The 17,933-nt window shown below is 63.0% G+C and overlaps 1 protein-coding gene across 4 annotated transcripts; it reads left to right on the top strand.

Annotated features, from left to right (window-relative positions):
* The first annotated feature begins 4,148 nt into the window (after nt 1–4,148).
* Nucleotides 4,149–16,924, top strand: B4GALNT4 (beta-1,4-N-acetyl-galactosaminyltransferase 4). 4 transcript variants are annotated; one of them, XM_043582175.1, is made up of 20 exons: nt 4,149–4,350; nt 7,388–7,488; nt 7,872–7,967; nt 8,055–8,150; nt 8,240–8,330; nt 8,413–8,513; nt 8,694–8,761; nt 8,974–9,052; nt 10,136–10,202; nt 10,346–10,480; nt 10,553–10,662; nt 10,743–10,843; nt 10,924–11,024; nt 11,182–12,076; nt 14,518–14,807; nt 14,953–15,106; nt 15,256–15,328; nt 15,441–15,594; nt 15,935–16,061; nt 16,466–16,924. In XM_043582175.1, the coding sequence occupies exons 1-20, from the start codon at nt 4,200–4,202 to the stop codon at nt 16,587–16,589; spliced, it is 3,114 nt and encodes a 1,037-aa protein (XP_043438110.1). In that variant the 5' UTR covers nt 4,149–4,199; the 3' UTR covers nt 16,590–16,924. The 4 variants fall into 4 exon arrangements, with proteins under 4 accessions (XP_043438110.1, XP_043438109.1, XP_043438112.1 ...); XM_043582174.1 differs by having other exon boundaries at nt 4,150–4,350; nt 7,388–7,491; XM_043582177.1 differs by having other exon boundaries at nt 4,179–4,285.
* The last annotated feature ends 1,009 nt before the right edge of the window (nt 16,925–17,933 follow it).

Below are 17,933 nucleotides of genomic sequence, written 5' to 3'. Positions count from 1 at the left end.
TTCTAAAACATATATCAAATTTAGGGCTATATCTAAAATACACAAGGAACTCTCAAAAATCAACAATAAGAAAACAATTTCAAAATGGGCAAATGGGCAAGAGATGTGAAGAGACACCTCACCAAATATGTACAGATGCCAAATAAGAATTTGAAAAGATACTCAGCACCATGTATCATTAGGGAGTTACAAATTAAAATAATGAGATATCAATACAATGACTAAAATCCTAAAAGCTGACAACGCCAAATGCTGGCAAGGATGTGGAAGAAAAGGCAGTCTCATTCATCGCTGGAGGGAATGCAAATTGATGCAGCCATGTTAGAAGACATCTGGCAGTTTCTTCCCAAGCTAAATGTAGTCTTTGTAAAGATTCTTTCTTTCTTTCTTGAGAGAGAGCATACACACAAGCAGGGGAGAGAGGCAGAGGGAGAGAGAGAGAAAGAGAGAGAGAGAGAGAGAGAGAGAGAGAGAGAGAGAGAGAGAGAGAAATCTTAACCAGGCTCCACGCTCAGTGTTGAGCTGGACTCGGGGCTCAATCTGAGGACCCTGGGATCACGAACTTGAAAGGGCAGGCCTACGTCGGCCAACTCCATCTTGTTCTGTGTCCTTTCACCTTGACCACGCCTCCTCCCCTTGAGTAACCTCCCGCTCACCTGCCTAACAGGACTCCGACCCTTCCCCAGCCAATCGGCTGAGGCCACAGCCATTACCTCACCAACTGCCCCTAGGCCCCAATAAAACCTTTGTCCTTTTGAAACTCTCTCCCCGGTATCTCACCGCTGCCTCGGTGCAGGTAGGGGATTGAGCTCGAGCTAGCTCGAATAAAGGCCCATTTGCTTTTGCATCGGACTCGGCTCCCTAGTGGTCTTTGGGGATCATGAATTCTGGGCATAACAACCTGAGCTGAAATCAAGAATTGGAAACTTAATGAGTTGAGCCCCCCAGACGCCCCCCAAAGCTAAACACAGTCTTGCTATATGACCCGGTAATTGCACTCCTGGGTGTTTATCCAATCGAGTTGAAAACTTATGTCCACGCAAAAACTTGCACACAAATGTCTGTGGCAGCTTTATTCGTGATTACCAAAAACTGGGAGCGAGGAACAACCAAGATGTCTTTCACGGGTGAATGGCCAAACTGGTACATTCATACAATGGAATATTATTCAGCGATTAAAAAGAAAATAATTACCAAAACACAAAAAGACATGGATGAACCATAAATGCATGTTGCCGAGAGAAGCCAGTTGGAAAGACCCCAACTATACGACATTCTGATAAGGGGAAATAAGGCGACAGTAAAAAGACCAGTGTCTGCCAGGGACACAGAAGGAGGTGGATGAGATGACTGGGGGGAACACGGGGTGTGGAGGATGTTGACGCTGTTCTGAACACTACTGTAACGGTAGATTTGTCAACGTGCATGGAACTCAACAACACAGAGTAAACCTAATGTTCATGAATTAAAGAAAGATAATTTCGGACGTCGGGGACCCAGGAAGGGATGCAGACGGTGGCCAGACTCTCGGGGTGTCACAAACGCGTGAAACCCCCTCACTGAAGCAGCGGGAGTCCGTAAGACTCAAGGCAGGGCACCCGCCCGCGAGCGCCGGGCTCTAGTTGACGAAGTTGTTCCCGGCGGGGTCAGGTGACCAGTTCTGATCCTGCGGCCCGCGTCCTGGAGTGAGCAGCTGAGTACGAGGTCGGCGGCCGGTGGGAGCCCCGTGCGGTCTCACCGCTGAGTGGGAGGTTACAGGGGATCGAGGGGAGGATGGGCCCTGGGGTAACGGGGTGGTGGTCGGAGACGTAGTGAGAACTCGTGTTTAGCTTAACGTAGGTACAGCTGGTTGCGCAGAGAAACATTAACAGGCTCGTGTATATACAATTGGTCTAGGCATATATCTCTTTGCCTTGTCTGCTAAGGGGGCACAAAGAAACAATACTCCAGCAGCAATAAACACACCTACGTCCCAGATTTTGGTTCCTATGACCATTCTCTACTATACTTCGACGTTTAAAACACACAGCTTGATATGTTTTAATGAGTGTGCAGACAACTTAAATATGGAAGGTGAGTTGGGGGAGGGAAGGGGCAAGAACGAGAGGGGGTGGGTGAGGACATTTGAAGATGGGGGCATTGTCCACAGGGTAGGCGACAGAATGCTGTAATCGTGGGATGTGGCCAGCTTGATTCTGTGCCCCAACATTAAAATAAAAGGACAGAAAAGGAAGGGTGTGTGCATGTTACACCCAAATTGCAACTTCCCACACAATTTGTTCGGGATGAGGTGGGGTCCACGTCCCCTCTGCTCAAACCTGGGTGGCCTGTGACAGCATGTGGCAGAACTACTGTGTGGTGACCCATCGGGCGCTTTGCCCCTTTGCTGGAGCCCAGAGGCCACCTCCTGGAAGTGGCTATGTCCAGATGCTCCGGTTAACCAGGCTGGCTGAGCCCAGCCGTCTCCACCAAGGCACCAACACGAGATGACTGCAGCCCAGCCGTCAGTCACCCCAGCCCTTCGCATCTTCCCACCACATCATCAAGCAGAGAAAAGCTGTCCCATGAGGCCCTGTCTAAATTCCTGACCCGCAGAATCCATGAACACAATAAGTAGGCCTTGTTTCACACCACTAATGTTGGGGTGGTTGGTTACACTGCAACACAAAACTGGAACAGGTGCAGGAAGGGGTAAAGGGAGAAGGGTCCGGCTGGCCGCTGGGCGGGTCAGAATGGCCCAGGCAAGAACTGGAACCAAGTGCACAAAGTTCACCATCAGTTCAGCGGGAGCCGCACGCCAGACCCCAGCACTCAAGTCCACAGTGGACGTGGAAGACGTACGTTGCGCACCCCTCCTGACCCTTCCAGTGTGCCCTGCCCCATCTGTCTGTGCAACTTCTCTCCGTGTTCACTCTGCATTCGCTGGAAGCCACCACCAGGCCCCTCTGCCGCCCACCCACGTGGAAGCCTGGTTAAGACTCTGGCCCTGCAGGATGAAGCCACGTGCTTTGAAGACCCTCCTCTGTCTCACTTCCGTGGCAAGGCCCACACACCCACTCCTGCCCCCCTCACCCATCATCATTACCTACCACCTGTCTCTCTCCCAAACTTCTTTTCCTCCACTTGGAGCCCCGTTCCTTCTGGCTGCACTGTTTTCTAGAGGCTGGCTCCAACTCCAAGACCAGGCTGTACCCCTATCCCCAGCTTTCACCCACATTCCCCAAGCCCTGGTGCCCCCCATTTCCTGTCCCTGAGTCCTCTGTTGCCTGTGTCCCGACTGTCCCCCAACCCACACAGCGTATGCCTTCCACTGCCTCCGTCCCTACACACCCTGGTCCCCACCCCCGCGTAACCACGTCCACATCCTCCAGGGCTCTGTGTCTCCCCTACCCCGCACCTCTACACTTCCCGCGTCCCCCTGACTCTGCAGCCCGTCCCTCGAGCAACCCCGGTCCTCGGTCCTCTGCATGTCCCCTGCCTCTATGCCCGCCCCCGTCCCCACCCACCAACACCCCTGCCCGCGGCTTCTGCACCTCCCCATCCCCCGTCCCTGCTTCCCGCGTCCTTCGCACCACATTGTCCCTTGGACACCGCCTGACCTCTGTCCCGTGTCCCCGCGTCCTTCGCGCACCCCCCCCCGGACCCTCGTTCCCCTGTCCCCCGCACCTCCCCGTCCTCCGTGAACCCCTCCCGGGGCCCCGTCCCCGGGCCTCCGCACCTCCGGCCCCCCGCGCCCGGGAGCTGCGCGGGCCGGCGCGCCCAGGTGGATGCGCGCGCGTTGCGTGGAGACGGGCCGCGGGCACACCCTAACCCGCCGGCCCCGCCCCCCGCGCCGCCGATTGGCTCCCCGCGGGCCGGCCGGGCCCCGGTTGGCTCGCGCCGCGCGGCCGCCGGGCCCGTTTCACGGTGGGTAGCACCGCAGCGTGGATGCTGCTGGGTCCCGCCGCGGCCCCCAGGAGCGTGGAGCCCGAGCGGCCGGGCGGGGCCGGGCGGGGGCACCGCCGGGAGCCGCTCCGCCGCCCACCCCGGGCCCGCGGCCGGGGGGCGGGGGGCAGCCTGGGGTCGCGGCCGCTCGGTGTGGCCGCGGGCGGCGGACAAAGGGCCATGCGGGGCCGGGGGCCGCGGCGCGGGGCGCGCGGGAACCGGGGGCCGCAGCGGTGCCGCTGAGCGCGGCCCGAGGCGGGGCGGGGCCGGGCGCGATGCCGTGGTTCCCGGTGAAGAAGATCCGCAAACAGATCAAGCTGCTGCTGCTGCTGGTGCTGGTCACCTGCGCCGCGTGGCTCACGTACGTGCACCTGAGCCTGGTGCGCCAGGGCCGCGCGCTGCGCCAGCGCCTGGGCTACGGGCGAGGTACGGGGGCGCGCCCGGGGGCGGGGGGCGGGGGCACCCCGAGGAGCGCTTGGGGGGCCGGGCCTCCGCACCGCGCCCGGAGACCCCGGCCGCCCGCCCTTCCCGGCTCTGCGGCATTTGGGCAGGGGGCGCGGTTCGGCCGGGCCCGGAGCCCAATGACGTCAGCAGTGACGCCCGCGACCCTCTTGGGGAGCGTCCCCGAACCTGGGCCGACTCCGGGATGTGACCCGGAGCCAGCAGTGACGGGGTGAACAGCGGGCTCTCAGGGAGATCGCCCGCAGGCCCTGCGGGCTGGGCTTTTCAGGAAGGCCTCGCACCCCCACCGCTTGTCTCCTCAGTTTACCCGTCTGCTGGGGGAGAGAGGAGGGAGGGGTCCAGCCTCCCCGCGGGGTGGGGGTCGGGGAGGGTTTGGAGGGAGCTGACTGGTGCAGTTGGAAGGCTTCCTGAGGGGTGCCCTGACTAACCCTGTGACAAGGGGCAGGCTTTTGTGGTGGGGGTGGGGGTGGGGGTGGGGAAGCACAGTGATGGGGGTCCAGCCTGGGGACCCCTGAACTGCCTGGAGTAAACTTTCCCAGGCTCCTCCAGCTCACACTCCGGTGAAGACAATAAACCCACAAAGCAAATCAGTTCCTGGTGAGTGTGGTGCGAAAGAGCCAGGGCAGGGGGGTCTGGATGGCCCCTTGAAGGTGGTGCTGCCCGCCCACGACATCTGGGGGGAGAGTGTGCCTGGCAGGAGGGATGAGCCTGTGACAACCTGGTGGGAAGGGGAGAAGCAGGGAGCCTGGAACCTGGGGAAGGGGGAGGGCATGGGAGAGAGGGAAGCACCTCAGGGCACGAGTAACACTCCCCCCCCCCCCACCTTAAACCTCCCAGCAGAGGCCGGAGCGGAAGCCTCCTCTGTCCAGGCAGGGAAGCTCCCAGCCGGGCTGCCCCTACCCCTTCTTAGGAAGTGTGGTGCTGGGTGCCCTTAGGGTGAGAGGTCAGGGGTGTGGGTCCCGCTTCCTCACCCTCTTCCTAACAGTGACTTTGGCCCACGGCACCCAGGGCCACTCCGCTGAGGGCCTCCCTGCTCGGTCCCCTTCTGCCTCCTTTCCATGTGCCTGGACACCTGGCTCCACAGACCTCCCAGGCCAGGGGTGTGGAGCTTGTCCCAACCCCCCAGAGTCTACACCCCTCACAGCCACCACACCCATGAGGGGTCCCCAGCACAGCTCAGTCCCTAAAAGAAGCCCCCCTCCCCCAGCTATCAGCAAATAAGGCAGGATCCCAGATCGTGACCCAGTGACACAGAAGAAAACCCACCCCCCCTCCCCAGCCACCTCTGTGGCTTTCTGAGCAACCGCAGTCTTCACCAACTGACTTCCTGAGTAGCTGGGGAGTCTAGCTCAGCAACTGGGAGGGAGTAGAAGTGTGGGAACCCCATTTCTGAGGGCCTCTCTGCTCTCAGCTGGACCAGCAGCCTGCCCTTACGACTCCTGGGTGAGCAGGAGCTGTTCAGCGTCCTGGAAGGTCAAACTCTCATGGGGCACCTTCCAGGAAAGCCCCAGCCCATGGGTCCTGGCTCTGGGCTGCAGCCTCTTCGCCCAGCCACCTGGGCTCCCACCAGGGTAAGGCTTGTGAGAAGCGGAGCAGCTGGACACGCCCGAGGACTTTTTGACTGTTGGCTCAGTGCTGTCTTCACTTCCAGCTGGGGAGGCAGCACTGGAGCGGGACAGGGGGTCTACCTTCCTGGTATCCTGCAGGGCACCCATGTGGCAGGAGCCCTCTGGGGATCTCACTGTGCTGGACAGTGGTGGAAGCCTGGGCTGGGACCCCACCACAGAAGGCTCCTGGTTCCCGTGGACTTAGCTTGGTGGGCAGGGAGCATAGGGCCAGGCTGGGGGGACTTGGCCAGGAGCCTCTTAGGGGCTCACCTCCCAGCTGGACAGAGGACAGTGGGGGAGGAACCCAGAAGAAGGAGCAGGTGGGCAAGTACCACAGGGGTCCTACAGGCGGGAGACTAAGGTCAGCTCCCCTCCCCCGGAGAAGGGACTCAGGCCAATTGTGTCCACACAGGAATCTGTGGGTCTGGATTGAAGGATGGGCATGAATGTCGAAATTCCGGCTTGCCCTGGAGCAGAGGGGGTGCTCCTGGATTGGGTATCCCTGGCTGGGGACACGGGGCTGGGGGCAGAGGTGGGATATAATAAAGCCTCCCAGAAGAGCCTTGAGTCCCAAGGTGTGGCACACCCCTCCCCCCAGAGGACAGGGTGGGATGTTCAGGTCCACGGCTTAGGCAAGAAGCCTGGGAATTTGAGGGAGTTAGGGGCATGGGGATGGTCGGCCCCAGGATGGGGGTTGTTTATAAGGGTGCCAAGCTCTGGAGAGAGCCACAGACAGACCTAGGAGGGGTTCCTCAGGGTCACAGTCGCTGGAGCCATGTTGGCCCCCGGCCCCCCAGCAGCCAGACCAGCATGTCTGTTCCTCTTCTGTCCAGGCTGGTGCCAGGACTCCTCTGGTCCTGAACCCCTCTCAAGGCCAGCAGGTGGCACATGTGCTGTGAGCAGGGGCTGGCTTAGCCTGAAGACAAAAGCACCAGCTTTCCAATAACAAGCGCTAGCACTAACCCTTAGCACGCAGTTCTGATGAGGGAGGGAGACACGGAACCCTCAGGACGAGGGAAAAGTCCTGAGGGCGCAGTGCAGTAGTCCTGGGGGCCTTCCCGGAGACAGAGCCGCGGTGAGGATGGCCAGATAAGTGTGTATGTATACGCATTAGCACATGCACACACATGACTCTGCTCCCTGGCACCAGTCAGGGGGCTAGGAAAAGCCAGGTGGAGGGCTTGAGAGGGGGCTGCCCACCCCAGAGGCGGAATGTGGAAGAAGGACCCAGAGAGCAATTGCACAGCCACAGGTGGGGCCCTGGGCAGCACGGGGAGCAGACTGAAGTGCGAAGGCTTCAGCAGGAGACACTGCTGTCCCCACCTGACCCCCAGCGGCAGGGGCCGCCTCGGAGAGAGCCTGGGCCCCAGTCATGCCCTACGTGCCGCCCACAGATGGTGAGAAGCTGAGCGGTGTGACGGAGGGCAGGGGCGTCCGGGCCGCGCTGTCCACACAGAGGGCGGAGGACTCCAGCGAGAGTCGGGAGGAGGAGCAGGTGGTGAGCAGGGATGTGGGAAAGAACACGTGTGTGCGGCACACACACATCCCTGAGGCCACTAGTGTGCCAGTGGCCTCGGGACCTGTGGGCTGGGTGGATGGAGGACGCGGGTGCAGGCACGGGGCACAGCCCAGCCTGCGGTTCGCGTCCGGCAGGCATGGGTGTGCACGAGCGTGCCGGCCAGTGCTTGCCTGGGCAGGTGTGGTGAGGGTCCTCTGGGTGTGTGTGGTTGGGGTACCATGGGTTCAGGACTTTATGGCTGGATGTGTGCAGGGGAGTCCTTGTGAGGTGTGTCCCGGTGTGTGGGGGGGGTGGGGGGGTGACTCCTCCCTGTCTTCCCATTGCTCTGTTTTGACCCTGGTGCCTTTTCTGTCCTGTAGCCAGAAGGACGGGACCCAAACATGCTGTTTCCTGTGGGGGTTGGAAAGCCACCCCCTCTGAACCTCACCCATCAGGTTCCCCCGTGGTGGGAAGAGGTGAGCTCTGCTTGGCTTGTGATGAGCTTCAGGGGAGGGCTGGGGGTGGGGCTGCGCAGAAGGTAAGGCCCACCTCCCGCCCCCCAGTACAAGGGGCAGGTGAACCTGCATGTGTTTGAGGACTGGTGCGGAGGCGCCGTGGGCCATCTGAGGAGGAACCTGCACTTCCCGCTGTTTCCGCACGTGAGTGCCAGTGGTAGGGAGCCGGCAGGGGGTGGGGGGCAGGCCAGGACAGGGAAAGGCTTTGACGTCAGAGGCCACTGCCCCCCCAGACTCGCACCACCGTGAAGAAGTTGGCTGTGTCCCCCAAGTGGAAGAACTACGGACTACGGATTTTCGGCTTCATCCACCCGGCGAGAGATGGTGCGGGGGTGGGGATGTGCCAGGGAGGGGGCAGCAGGAAGGGCCCCACACCGCCCCCCTGAGCCCCTGTCCTGTGGCCTAGGAGACGTCCAGTTCTCTGTGGCTTCGGATGACAACTCTGAGTTCTGGCTGAGCCCAAATGAGAGCCCGGCGGGTGCCCAGCTGGTGGCCTTTGTGGGCAAGGTACCCTTAACCCCACAGCCCTCCCACCCCAGCCCCTCCACCCACACCCCTATCTGTCTTCACTGGGCCTCCTCCGCCTCCGTCACCTGTCTCCTCCAGCTTCTGAGGGACGGGGACTGGATGAGGCTGGTGCCCCCAAGGAGAGGGTGAACCCCCCCACCCTTCTGTATCGCTTCCCAGACTGGCTCAGAGTGGACAGCACCTGGGGAATTCACCAAGTTCAGCTCGCAGGTGTCCAAGCCCAAGCGGTGAGTGACTGGGAGCGTGTGTGCACCGGGGTGTATTGGGGGGCGGGGGGAACGTGCACCAGCACACAGGAAACCACTGCACCTGTACCGTCGTGGCCACTCTGCCATCGCCCCGAGGGACCGCCCCCGAGCACCCCACCTTTTCTGGGGTTTCTGTTTGGGGCTCCTGGAGCATGGTAGGAGCATGTCCCCCTGACCGCTTATGTCCCCAGGCTCATGGCCTCCCGGAGGTACTACTTTGAGCTGCTGCACAAGCAGGACGACCGAGGCTCAGACCACGTGGAAGTGGGCGTGAGTGTGGCCTGCCATCCGTGGGCTTCTGGAGAATCCACGTCCCTTCCCCTGCTCTCTCTGCTCCCAACACTCCCTGCAGGACAACGGTGTGGGTCCTGCCCCCTCACCCCAGGAGTTCCCATCTAGTTAGCAAAGCAGACACTCAGGGACGGCGGGGTCCGAGATCAACTCTGCCCAGGGAGGCTTCATGGAGAAGTGGTGCTTGAGCAGAGTCTTGAGAGATGAGACATTCGTAGGGAGATCCAGTGAGGAGAGAATTGGGGTGCCTCAGGTGAACTCCAGATCTCAAGAACAGCAGAGGAACAGCAGAGTTCTTCCAGAACTCCAGAGGATCCAGTGGCCAGGCAGGGCCTGCAACGCGAACCCTGGACAGCCCAAAGCAATTGGGTTTGCATTTCAGGAAAAACCCTTTGGCCACTGCTGCAGAGAGCCTGGGCGGGGGCGGATCTTTTAGACATGGTCCCTGAAGCAGGGAGGTGGGGCCCGAGCCTGGCTAGGGGAGATGGGGCATTTGTCGACCGTGTGTGCTAGGCATCAACCCAGCTCAGCTGGCAGGGAGTCCGGGCTGGAAACGCAGGCTTGGGGTGATCTTGTGGAAGCCAAGGGGGTGCCAAGAAGACCCAGAATGAGCTAGGAAGGGAGAGGGCCTGGAACAGCTCCCAGGAACCCCAGCTTGAGGGAGGGAGGAACCGAGTCTGCAAAGGAGGAGACTGAGAAGGAGCTGCCACAGGAATGGGGAAACAGGGAGGGTGAGGTCCAGTGAGGCGAGGGGTAGGGGCCTCTAGAAGGCTAGCTGTGACCGCCTGGAAGGCGATGGCTGCAGCATGGGGAAGGAGGCGGTGGCAAAGCCATAACCAGCGGGCAAGGAAGTGCTTAGGGTGTCAGGAAAGGCCTGGAGGGAGCATGGGAGGGGGGTGTCCCATCCGCCAAGAACCCCTCTGCCATCCAACCTCCAAGCTTCCTGTGCCCTCGAAGGGGCTGTCCCCACCTGCTCCCCGTGCCCACGTTCAGAAAAGACCCGTTCCTCTCCAGCTCCAGGACCACAGAGCTTTGGTCCTGACCGCTCTCTCCCTTCCCTAGTGGCGAGCCTTCCTGCCAGGCCTGAAGTTTGAGGTCATAGGCTCTGCTCACATCTCCCTGTACACAGGTGTGGAGCCCAGTGCCTCTTTGGGGAGGGGGGTGGGCTCCTGATCTGCGGTCTCTTTGGGGTAGTCTCTGGATGGGGGTGGGGAGGGGTGAGGAGTGGTCCTTGGGTACTCCTGAGGACCCCACACATTCCTCTGTCCCCAGATGAATCGTCCCTGAAGATGGACCACGTGGCCCATGTCCCCCAGTCTCCAGCCAGCCACGTGGGGGGGCGCCTGCCACAGGAGGAGCCCAGAGCTGACATGCTGCGCCCAGACCCCCGAGACACCTTCTTCCTCAGTGAGAGGGGACCGTGGAGGGGGGGGGGGCAGGGATACCCAGCCTGCCACTCTGTGACCACTCCTCCCACAGCACCTCGGGTGGAGCCTTCGAGTCTGGAGAACGTGCTGGAGCCCTGCGCCTACGCCCCCACCTATGTTGTCAAGGACTTTCCAATCGCGAGATACCAGGGGCTGCAGTTTGTAAGTGCCCCTCACCAAGACCTTCCCTGAGGCCCCGGCCTCCTGCTCAGGGTCCCCTGAGCCCTCTGCCCCGCCCACAGGTGTACCTGTCCTTTGTCTACCCCAATGACCACACGCGCCTCACGCACATGGAGACGGAAAACAAGTGCTTCTACCGAGAGTCGCCGCTGTACTTGGAGAGGTGGGCGGGGCAGGCAAGGGGTGGGGCGGGGGGCAGCGGCCGGTAGGGGGGGTCCTCTCTGATGCCCCTCACCGCCCCAGGTTTGGGTTCTATAAATACATGAAGATGGACAGGGAGGAGGGAGAGGAAGACGAGGAGGAAGAGGTGCAGCGCCGAGCCTTCCTCTTTCTCAACCCGGATGGTGAGTACCGCCCCCCCCCCCCCCCGCGCGCGCGCCCCCCAGCCTGTGCCCACCTGGGCGTGGAGTGACCCCCGCGCGCCCCCCAGCGTGTGCCCACCTGGGCGTGGAGTGCGCCCCCCGCCCCCCAGCCTGTGCCCACCTGGGCTGCTTCCCGCAGACTTCCTGGACGATGAGGAAGAGGGGGAGCTGCTAGACAGCCTGGAGCCCACGGAGGCGTCCCCCCTGCAGAGCCGCCGCCACCTCCCCTTGCCCGCGGCCCCCACAGCGCCCGGAGCCACGCCCGCCCCGCCGGTGCCTCCCAGCCCCGGAGACCTGCCCACCACCCGGCGCTCCCGGGCGCTGAGCTGGGCTGCCCGGGCCGCGCGCCCCCTGCCCCTCTTCTTGGGTCGCGCCCTGCGCCCCCGAGCTGCGGCTCAGCAGCAGCCCCCGAAGGTGTATGTGACGCGGGTGCGGCCGGGACTGCGGGCGCCTCTCGGCCCACGCGGCCCACCCTGGCCGCCCTTCCCCGGAGTCTTCCTCCGCCCCAGACCTCTTCCCCGGGTGCAGCTGCGGGCGCCCCCACGGCCGCCGCGGTCTCGAGGCCGCAGGACCGGTGGTTCCCCGGGCGCAGAGCTGAGGCCCCCGGCCCGGGCGCAGGCCACCCAGGGGAGCCTGGAGGGCCAGCCGCGCTTGCTGGGACTCCCAGCTCCGACCGCGGCCGCGAACCTGTCGTCGGAAGCTCAGCCCGTGACCTCCTTCCTGAGCTTGTCCCAAGTGTCCAGGGCGCAGCTGCCTGCAGCGGGCGACGAGGAGGAGGCAGACGATGACGACGACGGGGCGCGGGGCGAAGATGAGGACAGCGAGGAGGCCGCGGGAGCCCCCCGAGGCCGCTGGCGCGAAGACGCCATTGACTGGCAGCGCACGTTCAGCGTGGGCGCCGTGGATTTCGAGCAGCTACGCTCCGACTGGAACGACCTGCGCTGCAACGTGTCGGGGAACCTGCAGCTGCCCGAGGCGGAGGCCGTGGACGTGGTGGCCCAGTACATGGAGCGGCTCAACGCGCGGCACGGCGGGTGCGTCCGGAGTGTGAGCGTGGGAGGGGAGGCCCTAGAGGGCGTGCGCCTGGGAAGGGGAGGACCTGCGGGATGGTGAATGTTGGGGGGGGGGGGGGGGGCATATGGGAGGGGAGGCCCTGGAGGGGGTGCCTGTGAAGGGGAAGCCCTGGGGGGGTGAGTGTGGGAGGGGAGGCCCTGGGAGGGTGCGTGTGGGAGGGGAGGCGCTGGGGGGGGGGGGGGAGTGGGAGGGGAGGCCCTGGGGAATGTGGATAGGAGGGGAGGAGGGGGGAAGGGGGGGTTCCTGGGAAGGAGAGGACCTGGGGGGTGAGTATGGGAGGGTCGGGGGGTCATGTAGGAGGGGAGGCCCTGGAGGAGGTGCTTGTGGGAGGGGAGGCCCTGGGAGGAAATGAGCCTGGGAAGGGGAGGCGCTGGGGGTGTGTGAGTGGGAGGGGAGGCCCTGGGGAATGCCTATGGGAGGGGAGGAGGGGGTACCTGGAGGGAGAGGACCTGGGGGGTGAGTGTGGGAGGGTGTGGGGGGGTCATGTAGGAGGGGAGGCCCTGGAGGAGGTGAGTGTGGGAGGGGAAGCCCGGGGGGGGGGGGGGGGGGGGGGAGGGGGGGGTTGTGCCTGGGAAGGGGAGGACCTGGGGGGGTGCGTGGGAGGGAGGCCCTGGGAAGTGTGTGCCTGGGAAGGGGAAGTCCTGGCCTCTGTGGAACCTTCACACCTTCCCAGGGTTTAACAGGGTGCTGGTCTGGGCATGGCACACGGACCTCCAAGGGAAGAGCTGTCTCTCCCTGTCTCTTCCCTGTCTCCTGGGGCTTCTTAGTGTCCAGGTCCCTGTTCAGTGTTAGAAGCCTCACCTCCTCACAGGCACCCAGGGTGGGCTCCCTTGTCCTGAACCTCCAAAGCCACCCTGTCACCTTGGGCCTGAACCCAAGAATGAATCTGAACCAGGCAGGGCTCTCCTCCAAGTGGAGACCCGAAGGTCAGGCTGAGAGTCCCTGGACCCCTCCTCGTCTTCTGGTACAGGGCTCCTGGGTCTTCCCAGAGGGTCTTTCTCCGGCTCAGGGGAGCGCAGGGCTCCTGCCCCATTGCTGCCTCTGATCCCCGCCCCCACCCCCCAGGAATCCAGGCCTGTCACCGCCCCCATATGTAGGCTAGCGGGGCAGAGAATGGGAGGCCCCAAAGTTGGCCCCAAAGGAGACACTGGTGGGTTCTGTGAGCCTTAAAAGAGGAGTAGAACCAGTACAGACAGCACTGGTAGGCAAAGGCACTGGGGCAGGAGGCCAGGGGCCCGGTGTGCAGAGGACGGAGAAGGGGCCATCGTGGGCCTCGAGCAACCTGCTCGGGACTCATTTTTCTTGCAGACCGTACCAGGTTTTGAGCAAGACAGGGGCCGACCTGTTGGGGTTGCAGACAGGCCTGTCGCTGCCTTGGAGGGGAGTGGACGGGATGGGAAGCCCACAGGGGCCATGACTGCCTGGCTTGTGCCAGGGCAGTGATGAGATGGTGTGGGAAGGGCAGGGATTTGATTCTAGGTGGCTGAGTTCTTGGCTCAAAGCTTCCTGAGAGTAGGGTGTGGGTGGGCCTAAGGACTGAGAGTTCAGAAAGACCCAGAGTGTTTGGGGCAGAAAGTCCCTGACGCTTGGGGAGAGCACAGTGGGAATGGCGGGGTTTGCAGGGAGGAGTGGGGACTCCTTGGGGGTCACACAGGTAGGCTCCCATGGTCAGGGGGCTGCAAAGGGAGGACATTTGGAGAAAGGAAGAAGCCACTTTAGTCGAGGGCAGGGTCCCGTTCTCCCGGGATGAGAAGCCTCTGCTTGGTAACAGAGTGGAGGACGAAGACGCTCAGCAGGGCCAGAAGGAGGGAAGGGGCAGAAGAGGCTCAGGGTAGGCCCAGCGGCATCTTCCCCTGGGTCAGGATAGCCCCGGGGCTGGTGCCGGAAGAGGCAAAAGGGAGGCTTATCTGCGGAGCCTCGGAAAGAGCCGGGGAGGATTGGGGCAAGCTTGCAGATTGGATACCCCAGAAAAAAGAGCCAGTGCGGGAGGAAGTCGGCTCACTCAGCTTGAAGGCAAGCTCGAGTCGGCTTAAGGCCCTAGAACGTCAGTGTGAGACCAGCGAACCTCGTCCTGTGGACAGTGGGTGGCGCCGTCATAAAGGTCACTGTGGGTGCGTGAGCGGTGACGCGAAGACCACAGAGGAGGCCGCCCTAGGGAGGGGAGGCACGAAATGGGCGCCCGCCCTCTCGGAGCTCCCCGGCAGGACGCGGCGTGGGCGGGGTATGGCAGCCTGGGACACGAGGGAACCCACGGCAGCTGCCCCAGCCCCTCTTCTGAGTGGCCGCCTGGTTTCTGGGGCTGGGGGCGACCCGCAGGGACACTCGGGGGGGAGGGGGGCAGGGAAGAGGGAGGGCCGCAAGCTCGGAGCCCGAGCGTGCCGACCCAGCCCCCGCTTCCCAGGCGCTACGCGCTTCTGCGCATCGTGAACGTGGAGAAGCGCCGGGACTCCGCGCGCGGAAGCCGCTTCCTGCTGGAGTTGGAGCTGCAGGAGCGCGGGGGCGGCCGCCTGCGCCTGTCAGAGTACGTCTTCCTGCGACTGCCCGGAGCCCACGCGGGAGGCGCCGACGCCGACGGAGAGAGCCCGGAGCCCGCTCCCGCCGCCCCCACGCGCCCCGACGGCCGCCCCGAGCTCTGCCGGCCGCTGCGCCTGGCCTGGCGCCAGGATGTGATGGTACACTTCATCGTGCCAGGTGCGCGGGACCGCCTCGGGCCCGGGCACCTGGGACGTGGGCTGGGCTTCCCCGAGCCCCCGCGGCCAGTGGGAGCGCCGCTGGCCGTGCACCGGGTCCCGCGGAGCCAGATCGGGGTGGGCTCAGCGGCACCACCTTCCTCCAGTGAAGAACCAGGCGCGCTGGGTGGCCCAGTTCCTGGCGGACATGGCCGCGCTGCACGCCCGCACGGGGGACTCGCACTTCAGCATCACCCTGGTGGACTTTGAGAGCGAGGACATGGACGTCGAGCAGGCGCTGCGCTCTGCCCGGCTGCCCCGGTAACAGCGCTCCCGCCAGGGACGGCCGAGCGCGTCTTGCCTCCCCCGCCCCTTCCGGGACGCGGGTTTTCTAGCCCCGGCCCGCAGGGGTCAGGGCCTGTGACCTCCCGCCCCCCCCCTCCCCCCACTCTCCTCCCCACCTCCCCCAGGTACCAGTACTTGAGGCGAACTGGAAACTTTGAGCGCTCGGCGGGCTTGCAGGCTGGAGTGGACGCAGTGGAGGTGCGTGGGAGGGTTGGGAGAGCAGGGAGAGCCCGTCCAGACCACCAAGGAAGGAGCTCCGCTGGGGGAGCGGAGGGGCGTGCTCAGGCCTCCCCGTGACCTCGGCCTCCAGGATGCCAGCAGCATCGTTTTCCTCTGTGATCTGCACATCCACTTCCCGCCCAACATCCTGGACGGCATCCGCAAACACTGTGTGGAGGGCAAACTGGCCTTTGCGCCCGTGGTCATGCGCCTGGGCTGTGGGAGCTCGCCGGGGGACCCGCACGGTAATGCCCTGGATGCCCCCCCCCCCATGCCCCAATAACACTGGGAGTTCCACCAACGGCAGGGTGAGGCCCAGGCCCCTGGGGGCCTCTCCTAACCCCGGAGGTGGGCCTGGGGATCCATCAATGCCCCGCCTATTGCCTAGGACCCCAGAGCCTCCAGGGTCATGCCTGGGAACCTCCTCCAGCACCCCAGTCGTGTGCAGGGCCGCAGGTTATGACCCCACACAGAAGAGTGACCCTTGACGCCCCTCTAAGGATGGGACCCTGCAGCAGACCCCTTCTGGAGGCTGGGGAGGAAGGTTTGCAGCTTCTGGCGTCTGAAGGGCACCTCCCTACCCAGGCTACTGGGAGGTGAATGGCTTCGGCCTCTTCGGGATCTACAAGTCAGACTTCGACCGCGTCGGGGGCATGAACACTGAGGAGTTCCGGGACCAGTGGGGGGGCGAGGACTGGGAGCTCCTGGACAGGTGACTACCCCCCCATCTCGGGGACTGAGGATACCTTCTCTGAGCGGGGAGGGTACCCCAGGGCCCTCACGTGCTGCAGGGACTTCCGCTTCGTATCCCAGGATCTGTGACCCCACCCCACCCCACACCTCTTCCTATCTCTAGGGTTCTGCAGACTCGGGAACAGCCTTGCAACAAATTCTGTCCCCAGATCCTGTAGGCCCAGTGGTGGCCCTGAGTCCCCATCTCCCACCGGGGTCCCACAGTAGTGGAAGGCCTGCCACCCCTAGCCCTTGGGCCGGGGTCCTGAGCACTTCCACGCTGCCCCAGGCTCCGGAAGAACCAGGGCAGCCACAACTATCCCCCTACCACCCGGATCCTATAGGCACCCCTCTCCAGGGTCCTGACACCCCCTTTCCGCCCAGGGTCCTGCAGGCAGGGCTGGAGGTGGAGCGACTCCGAGTGCGGAATTTCTACCACCACTACCACTCCAAGCGGGGAATGTGGGGCGCACGTGGCCGGAAGGGCTCCCGCACCGAGGGATCCTGAAGACCAGGCAACCCCCTTCCGGCCCCTGGCCCCCGGCCCCTGGTGGGGGCTGGAGGCCGGGCCCTGAGCCTGGTCCCTGGGAACCCCGGCAAGGCTTATCGCAGGGGAATGGCCACCACCTGTGCCTGGCCCAGCGAGGCCACCGCCCCCTTTGTGCCCCTCCCCAGAGAGGCAGCCTTCACAGCTGGTTGGGGCCCCGGGCTTGGTCTCCACACTCTGCGCGATGATTTCTGTGAAATTTTGCTGTAGCGATGACGTTGTTTTCAGGATTTCCGAGAGTTCTGTCTGTTCCGTTTTTTATTCAGAATGAAATGAAATATTTTTTTTAGTTCTGACTTGTCCTCTGCCTGGTTCTCTTGGGAGGGCAGAGATAAGCCTCAGTGACTGCCAGGAGCCCTGCCCTCACGGGCACTCTCTCTGCCCCCGAGGCCCCTTCCTGTCCCACAGCAGCAGCGGCTACCGACCCCACCCTCTCCCGAGACCACTCTCTTCCTGCCCTCTCCTCTTGACCTTCAGAGGTGGGACCTGGAGGTGAAAGGGCTTCGGGCCTCTTTCCTGCTGCTCGGTGCCCGTGGAGTCGTGGCCACCAGTGACAGACATGGGGCAGGGCCTGCACAGCTTTGAGAAAAGAACGTTCGGTCATTTCACTCCTTTTGAAAACAGAACTTGGATGTTAGCCCTACCCGGTCTTCCTAGAAGGTCAAGGTGAACTCGGCACCCGTTCTGTGGCCACGTTGGGAGTGGCACTCAGGGCTGAGCTGCCAGGAGCAGAAAACCCAACTCAAGCTGGTTTTACGCCACAATGGGGGTGGGGGCGTGATTATTTTACTTCTGTTCGTGTCAGTGGAAGTTCAGGGTCGGGAGCACACCAGGAGAGTGCTGACCCAGAGGCTGGATGATGCTGTCAAGGCCCAGCCCCTCCCTGGGGGTCTCAGCTGTCTGAAGATGGGTCCCAGTGCTCTGCCTGGTACTAAGCAGCTGCCTATATGAAGTCCTTGTGGCTGCCCTGACAGATTTCCAGAAACACAGAATGTATGACCTCCATGTTCCGTAGGTCAGAAGCCCAAAAACAAGGTTTCTGTGGCCCGATCTGGAGGTTTTAAAAATTTTTAACATTTATTTATTTTTGAGACAGAGCATGAACAGGGGAGGGTCAGAGAGAGGGAGACACAGAATCTGAAACAGGCTCCAGGCTCCGGGCTATCAGCACAGAGCCCGACGCGGGGCTCGAACTCATGGACCGCGAGATCATGACCTGAGCCGAAGTCGGCCGCTTAACCGACTGAGCCACCCAGGCGCCCCTGGAGGCTTTAGAAATGCATCTGCCTTGTCCTGTCCCCACTT

The sequence above is a fragment of the Prionailurus bengalensis genome, chromosome D1, assembly GCF_016509475.1.
Source record: "Prionailurus bengalensis isolate Pbe53 chromosome D1, Fcat_Pben_1.1_paternal_pri, whole genome shotgun sequence".
In the NCBI taxonomy this organism is placed as follows: Eukaryota; Metazoa; Chordata; class Mammalia; order Carnivora; family Felidae; genus Prionailurus; species Prionailurus bengalensis.
The sequence above is the reverse complement of the archived record's forward strand: the minus strand, read 5'-3'. Positions and strand labels throughout refer to the sequence as shown.